At 28.8% G+C, this 8,904-nt stretch overlaps 1 protein-coding gene across 1 annotated transcript; it reads right to left on the bottom strand.

The window, feature by feature from the left end:
- Positions 1-3,399: 3,399 nt before the first annotated feature.
- On the bottom strand, positions 3,400-5,368 carry LOC105363928 (uncharacterized; the record flags this gene model as incomplete). Its single annotated transcript, XM_011501738.1, has 3 exons — positions 5,293-5,368; positions 4,507-4,685; positions 3,400-4,082 (listed from the first exon to the last, which is right to left on the bottom strand). Coding segments are annotated over exons 1-3 (870 nt in total), but the record flags the coding sequence as incomplete, so codon positions are not given.
- Positions 5,369-8,904: the final 3,536 nt, after the last annotated feature.

Genomic DNA, 8,904 nt, shown 5'->3' on the forward strand with positions numbered 1-8,904 from the left:
TGTATCAAATGCTTTTTAAACAATCATAAGCGAAGATTTCCTTATAGTCAAAACACGTTCTGGGCTATATGCATTCGTGTGCAAGTCTAAAATAAATCAAATTTTGAAGGGTCAAACGTACAATAAAGTTAGCTTGGCTTTGTTATAATATTACGTAGCTCAAAGAGACGGGGCCTTTATCTTAGTTGTGTGCAGGTACCACGGTTATTGTGTTATTCAATTATGTTCAAACAATCCCCATACCTCCCCATGCGTTTCTAGGTAAACTTTATATTTTTTATAAATCAAAAATGAAGAATTAGTTTTTGAATGACTGCGTTTAGTAACTTTCAGACGAATGCCAATTGTTTATATTATTTCTTTTTACAAATAACGCATGAAAGAGAAAATAATTTATTTCACATTTAATTTATAATTATTATACAATTAATATTACAGTAAACAATTGTTTTAAACAAAAAATTATTCTAAATTGAAAATTTTTTTTAATTAAAAAATTTAATTAAAACTCTCTCTCTCTCTCTCTCTCTCTCTCTCTCTCTATTGCGTGCATGTGCGTTAACATTAGAAAATGCTGATTTTTATGTTTAATATTATTAAAATATTTTATCCTCAAATAATATTTTACATCTACAATAAATATATCCTTAATACCAAATAACTAAAATATTACTTTATTATAAAAAAATAATGTAGTATCTTTATGTTATCTTGATTATTCACAATTATTCAATGAAGACAATTGTTTTCAGCTTATAATTACATTCAATTGCATTTGCATAAAATAAAATAAATCGAGCACCGTTTTATACCATTCTTTCACCGGTCCTCCTTTATTTATTGTTCATTTATTGTAATAAAGAAACTATTGATAAATAACGCTCTTTATAAACCAACTCTGATATAATAATTTAATAATTAATACTGCATTTAATAAATTTACTAGATTGCAAAGATTGCAAACGATTGAATACATTATTGGTTAAATTAAAATTTATAACACATAATAATTGAATATAAGAATTATTGTGACCGAAGAAGAAACTCTTTATTGACATCGATCGTTAAACAAATTTCAAAAATATATTCCAAAACATTTCAAATGGAGCAAAAGTATTCAACAAAAGATGAATTCGGATATAAAGAAAAACGAATATCGATATCTTATTTGATGATACAACAATCTAAAAATTAAAAATGCTCTTAAATTTTAAATAAACAGTACAAGCTTTAATGTTCAAGATTATCTATTCTCTTTTTAATCATACGCATAAATTTCTTATTTCTCATTGAGTGCAACAGAATAAAAAAATATCAGTATTTAAGCCTCCATTTGGGACGTTTCTCCTTAGCTTATGGACTTGCAAGAAAACATTTTAATTATACATTACAAGTATCTGAAATATTCAACGATCTTATTTAGATGACCTTTGCTGCCAATAAGCCTACAATATAGTAATCAATTATGATAATGACATAAATAAAACGTATTATTACCTAGGGGAAAAAAGTTGATGACTAGAGCAGCTATGAAACCATGTGTAACGAATAACATCAATTGCCGCGCGTCAATATGATCAAACTGAAACGATCTGCAATTTTGGATTATTCGCGAAATTCGTGCTGTGCTAATTATCTCGTCGGGACAAACGAAGGATGTTAACGAAGCGGACAATGAATCGTCATGCATCGTTAAATACTCAACGACCAAATAATTAGCGATGAGCCTCGGTTGTTTTCGCGCGTTACTACACAGATTTTGTCTGCTCACATGCATATGTCATACTACGCGAAAACGATTCACTTCCAGAAAGCAATGCCAAGCTTCACTTTGGTGCTAAAAGGATGCGGCCACAAGCTTATTTACATTCGTAATTTCATTTTAATGGCATACGTAAACAAAAGATATTTTATTATTTCAACTTGCTAACAAAATCACATCTTAATCGTTAGATTTGGCATAAATTATTTTTGTTCTTTCCTTTCTTTGTTTTTTTTTTTACTTCTTTCAATTTGTTAAAGAAACTCTAGAATTTGCCAGCTAGTCCCTCCACGATGGAAAAGTTTTTAGGATCTCTAGGCTTCGCAAATATTACAATAGTTTCATAACATTAAATGAAATGCAAATATCTCATCTATAACATTAATATCTTAAAAGCTAAAGAAAGTGAGATTCGTCTCATCTAAAAATGTTTATAGAAGCCGCTTCTTATGTAAATAATGAAAATGGAAACATTTATGAATATTGAGGCTTTGTAAAAGAAATCTAAAAAAATTTTAAAGAAACCTTAGTCCTCCCGTTAATAATACAGGAGGGGGACTCATTGGCAAATTCTTCGGCACAGCAGGCTTCGTAAAAGCTGGAAAAAAATTCGCGTCACGCATTGTTTTGAAGTAAAACAGTCGTTGAATTGTTAGGCGGAAAAAGCTCAAAACGCGTTTAGTTGTGAGGTGAGAGGAAGAAAATTGAAGAACATTGTACACTGCTAGTCACCAGATGCGAAAGTTGCGAGAGCGAAAGCGTCGAGTCGTCGTGTCGTCGTGTCCGCCTCTAAATCAAGCCTAATGGAAATTTAGTCGTGAAGCACTTTGAAGAGTAAACTTTCAGGCTTATATACCCCTGTGGTTTCTCTTTTCTTATGCACGCAAGAAAATTATTACGAACGGCGACGGAATTAAAGCAACTTCAGCTTCTGATGGATGAGTCGTATCATGCTCCAGCAATAAACAAACACAAGCGATTTGATAAAAAAAAAATATAAGAAATAGTATCCAATTATTCCTAATATAATGAGTTGACGAATAAACAAACGTGACATTGATGTGGATATATACACACACATATATATATATACGAATAACATAAAACGTAAAAGCTAGGGATAATTTTAACAATTTGTTTCATAAAGTATGGTTTATTAAAAAAAAGAGTATAATATCTAGGCACAGACCATCGGTCATTCGCAACATCATCATTTACAAAAAATTTTAATAACCGTTCGTATTTTTAAGCTAATTCTTTTTAATATAAAACACTTTTATAATTCATAAAATCGTTGTTCAATTATAAAATAACAAAAGTCACTTGCCTCCAATTGTATACAATGGTATTTGCAGTGACTAAATAAAATATTACATACTTATTTCTAATTACACAAGGAAAGTTTTCATGCATAATTACTATGAATGTATTGAACAATACATCGTAACAGTTTCGATAATTCAATTTGTAAAAACACTTCAACATTATTTTAAAAAAGTTACTTTTAAAATATTCATAAGAATCTAGATTACAGTAATATAAAAATATAATAAAACACGATTATATAAATACATCAACGTTTCTTTTACATTTAAAATAAATCGATAATAAAATTTTCAATAATTACACTGCTTTAAATATTTTAAATTTAAAATAGCATTTAATTCATCAAAATCTATTTGGCTAATAAAGGCCCTTTGTTGTTCGTCTATCTTAGCTAAATTTAAATTATGAATTTTTACTTCATTGTTATTTGAAGTCTCATACAAATTTTTTACATATCCAATATGAGTTTTTTCACTAGCATTATTATTATTAAAATTTTTTATATCACTCAAACACTTTCTTTTAGGAAAAGCTCCGAACCTCTTTTTTAAAGGCAAATTCGTAAGGGGTATTATCATATGAAATTCTGGTAAATGTAGCGAGGATTTACTGCCAGTATTTAGATTTATTTTTTCTCGTATTATATCAGAATCACAATTCACGCTCAAAACTGTATTTTCTTTAATATCATTTTTGATTTCTCTTATTGACTTTTGTATATTACAACCACTTGAAATATCGTCGATAATAGATTTTTCAGCATTTAAAAGTCCTTTTTTATATAAGGATTGTAAGCGAGGCGATGATCTCAAACCTCTCTTCGCATTACATTGTATCGCTTGATAATTTGATTCAATGACTCCAATTTTCTTTGTTTTCACCTTGATTTTTCTAATTTTATACTTTAACGTATTAATATACCACGAATGCCTCAAATGTCTATGTACTTTATTACAATGTTCATAATATTCCCCCTTTGTCACAAATCTTTTTTCTGTAACAGATAAAATATTTTATCATTATAGATGGAAAAAAAAATTTTTTTTTAGAATATATGTCAAATCAATTTATATTATTCCAAGGAAATTATGTAATTTGAAGAATTGGTATGAGCATGTTGCATACTTAGGTATACTAAATCGGTTGAAAGATGAAATGAAACAATAGGTAAAGCAGTAAAGATGAAGTAGCATTAATTGTATCACAAAATCGTAATAAGAGCCAAGCATTGATGAAGGCGAGTTAACGAGTGATTCGTTAATTATTTATTTATTATTTTAAACTGCTTGCATTACTAAGTTCATCGGGCTATGTTTATTCGATAGAATCCCGAGGCACGTGCGCATTAATCAAGCGATGAATTTACCATCATTCTTGTAAAAATTGCGAATTCTACTTGTTCATTTCGTTTTACTCACTACATATGCAAGTTTTGTATTTATCCAACTCGCTATGAAATCTTCTGAAATGGCGCCCGACGTTGGATTTCCGCTCGCTGATGTAGCCGCATCTAGCACACTCGTAGATTTTGCCTCCGTCATTACACTTCACCTCCCACTTTTTGTTTTCCACCTTCGAGATAGGGGTAGGCTTATTACTGAAAAATAATAAACCTTTTAAAGGAAAACAAGGAATAGGAAACTAATTCAAAATTGAAAAGTGCGCGTCTCTGCCAGAAATAATAAGAATCGCGCGAAAAGGTGATGTAAAGTTTCGACGCAACGATTAATGCAATTCCAAGATTTCAAATGCTAAATTACACGAGTAGAGTAGTCGATCGAGAGGCGTCCACCCGTCCATCAAAGATTGCACAAATAATAAAAAATACGTAAAAACATCTAATCTACATCGTTAATTAATTTATGTTTACCGATACGAGAAGACTTTACCATTAGCTGGCTGGAGTAAACTAATATAAGCGAAGCTCCGATCAGTGCGCGAATTGTACGTTATTCTCTTAATGGATGAAAATTCTTTAAACAAATATGCCTTTAATGCGTAAAATTGAATCGGCAAATGCACTATTCAATAAAATTGAATAAAACAAAAAAAAAAAAAAAAAATAACCCAGATTAAACAAAAACAATCTACACAACTCTGTAGATCGGATGGACGTTTATTGGTAAAGGAACTTCCAAGAATCGGTTAACAACACACTCACATAACTATAAAAGGGGAGTATCGCGAATGGCCAGGATACTCACTCGTGCATGGTAATCTGCCAATCTCGAGAGAAGCTCCTGGGTGAATAAAAGTAACAAAGGCTCGCGTCCTCGGGAGGAAGAAAGACTTGTTGACTAGAAACGTAAGGCTACATCGATGACTTTTGCATTTTGATCAGCAATCATTCGCGAAAGGCAAGGAAACATGGGCTCTGATTAAGTAGAGAAAAGTCGCAGCCGATTCACCGCGTTGTCGGGCGTTGCAAAATCGAAGACGTGCGAAGTGCGTAACGCGTCGTGAGTCGGAAAAAAAAAACAAATCGCGCCACCAAACGAGCAATCAATAGACACTGAGAGAAACCGGGAATACAGGGGTCGAGTTCTGCCTCCTTCCCCTCTGACCGACAAACGATTTTTGCCTTCGTTTTTCGCCGACCAATCTTCGGATAAACTCGTGCACCACTACTATTGCCTTTTTTGAATAATTCGAAACATAAACAAACAATTCCGTTAAACCGATACTCGACTTCTTGACTTCCCTGACCACCGGGGGGTGTTAAAACGAGAAATGTATAATAATGGGCCGCACGAGACTCGGATCATATTACCTTCTCCAAGCAAGCCGCTATCCATTCGTAATCACTCATTTATGTATTATTTCCTAATCTCTCGTGCTCTCGCGTATTTATACTTTTTGCTTGTGCTGTACTGGCGCGTGGCTTATACTTGAACGACTTTTGTTGGCTTAAGATTTCTTGGAATCGCCAACTGCTATCTATTTTTCTCTAAATGCACGTAAAATATTGGAGCAGTGCATTTGTGATTGGTTAACAGTTCTTTTTATATTATGACGGTGTCGTATTATTTGAACTTTTTGAAATATTATTTAGAAATCAAACTTATCCTTACCTACACTTCTTATAATCACAATAACAGTTCATAATTAAGTGAGCTTGGCTTGTTCATTATTCATAATTATTATAAATAACTTTTTCACATGTATTTCAATAATTTTATCACAACAATTGCGCGGAAATGTAACAAATAAATAATACGTTTGTTAAATTTATCACATTGGTTATCACACTTGATCTGTTTTATAAAAATCACAACAGTAAAATCTTACAGACGTACTATATCTAATTGAATTACAGAGAAACTATTATACATTTTTTTTTATTTTATCTTTATTTTCTTTTGATAAAAAACTCTTAAAAATAAATATATCACTATATATAGAAGAATCGTACGTGTGATCTTATAAAATATTCATTTTCGTACTACATATTGGGGTAATAATTATATATATATATATATATATATATATATATATATATATATATATCGTGTAGTTCCCATTTACATTAATACAACTAACTTCAAAATTTCATTATAAATATTTTATGCCTACTCTCTTACATGTAACAATAATTATTACATAATCATACATAATAATAATTTGTACAGAAATACTTAAAATATATAAACAACATCTATCTTAATTTATTTTAATTTATAATTTTACAAATTTTTATAAATTCAAATTTTAATTATACTCTCATTCAATTGTTTAATAATAATCAATAATAGCGAATATTTATAAAATAATATAGTGGACAATATATTTTTATTATAACTAATATTATAATCGATAAAAAATCATATTTATACAAGAAAAATTAACTTTTATAGTCATTTATTCATACATTTTACATAATATACTAAATGAGATTATTTGGATGAATAAAATAATAATATATAAATTATACATACTTATAATTTACAATTTAATTTTTTAATTATAAGGTTTTTTTAACAATTAATTCACCATATTTATGATTAAATTTTGTTTTTTTTTTTTTTTTTTAATAATTTTGATTTAATCAAAATATAACTGCATTTTAAACATTTAAATACATTTTTAACATCAAGGATGTAATATTAATAACATTATTATAATAAATTTAAAAGAAATTACAAAACTCTTAATCAAATTATAAAGATCAATATGTATATATTGAACAGCTGTGATAAATACAATTTAGGAATAATGAACTAAAATGTTAAAATTATATTGCAATCGAATATGAAGTAATTTATGAAATAAAATTACGACAATACTATTTATTATATTTATGCTACTAGATTATCGTATTAAAGTCAAATCTGCGAAAGCATAAACTATATAATATTATTAGGCATGCGCTATATAAACTTTATTTTTTCAATGTTTATTTAAGGAAGCACATTGCAATATCACTACACACTAACTTCACGTGCAAATAGTTTAATGCATGAAGCCAATTATTATTTAAGTGCTATGTAACAAAATAACGATTTTGTAGACACAATCTTATGTCACAACCATATATATACGAACACACAGTTTTACCGTTTTAATTTGCGATTAATTACACAGAATTGAATCGAATTTCATTTCTCATGTTTTTGTAAACACACAACTCAAGCAGAGCCTCAATTGAATTAAATTTATAAAATCTGTAATAATATATATAAAATTATTATTAAAAATAGAAATTATAATTATTAAAATATAATATAAATTTTAAATGGATAATTATGTGTATTTTATTATAAATAAAATAAATCAATATTTTTCAATAGCCAATTTATATAGCCAACATTATTTAATTTAAACATTATTCCAATGAAATGTTTTGAATATGCTTATGGTATATTATATATTTTATTATTAATTCGTAAGTAAAGTATTGTAACTAGAATTAAATTGAGACATAAAGAATTTATTATTCTTTCGGACCTATTAATAACATATCGGAATTTAGCATTACGATTTTCGTTGTGAAACTGTAGTAAGACTTTCTGAGCATTAAATAAATGTGCAGTGATAATATAATAATCGTTGAATTATATTCAATTGCTACGTTATAACGAATTAATATCTTTTTATTATAATTCATTTTTACATTGAAAAAGTTTGCATTAGTTTCCTTTAATTATTAATAACACATATTATGTAGTACAAGTGGAGGTTATTGTTTTATTTATACCGTGTTTTCATATCTAAACAATCAAAACAAAACCGACTTCTAAAGAGAATAGTTCATATATACTATGTAATATTAATATCGATAGAACTGACACTAAAAGCGATTATTTAGAATTCTAACGTATTAATAAGAAGTAAACATTTTGCCAACTAAAATCATTTTAATGCAATTGTAAAAATTGTATGTGTCAATCAATTATACGTGAAATGTACGTATGGAATTGTGAAGGTGACATATAGGAAAAAAACACAGAAAGAAGACGCAAGGAGAAGGAACGAAAGTTCTCAAAGTCAACATTAGGTCTTAAACTCTGGACGCCTAGAAGAATTTGGAAGATTGTCGAAGCAGCGAAGGAACGAATGTTTTCTGGGTAATCTATGAATAAAATTTTGTTCATTACAATTTTTGACGAGACAAAGGCACATGTTTGGCGGTAGTAAAACCGATACGCCATCAGTTCCAATATATTTTTATTAAATATATTTCGTAGAGTAATAAGCAAATATGCGGTATACGTTTTATGGTCCAGATCAAGCTTTTTATTTACATCAGATTTTCATAAATTGTTTTTAATCTCCTTATACTGTACAACATAAAAATAGCTGCACAATTTTTTTTATAT

The sequence above is a fragment of the Ceratosolen solmsi genome, unplaced genomic scaffold (genome assembly GCF_000503995.2).
Source record: "Ceratosolen solmsi marchali unplaced genomic scaffold, CerSol_1.0 scaffold23, whole genome shotgun sequence".
Classification (NCBI taxonomy): domain Eukaryota; kingdom Metazoa; phylum Arthropoda; class Insecta; order Hymenoptera; family Agaonidae; genus Ceratosolen; species Ceratosolen solmsi.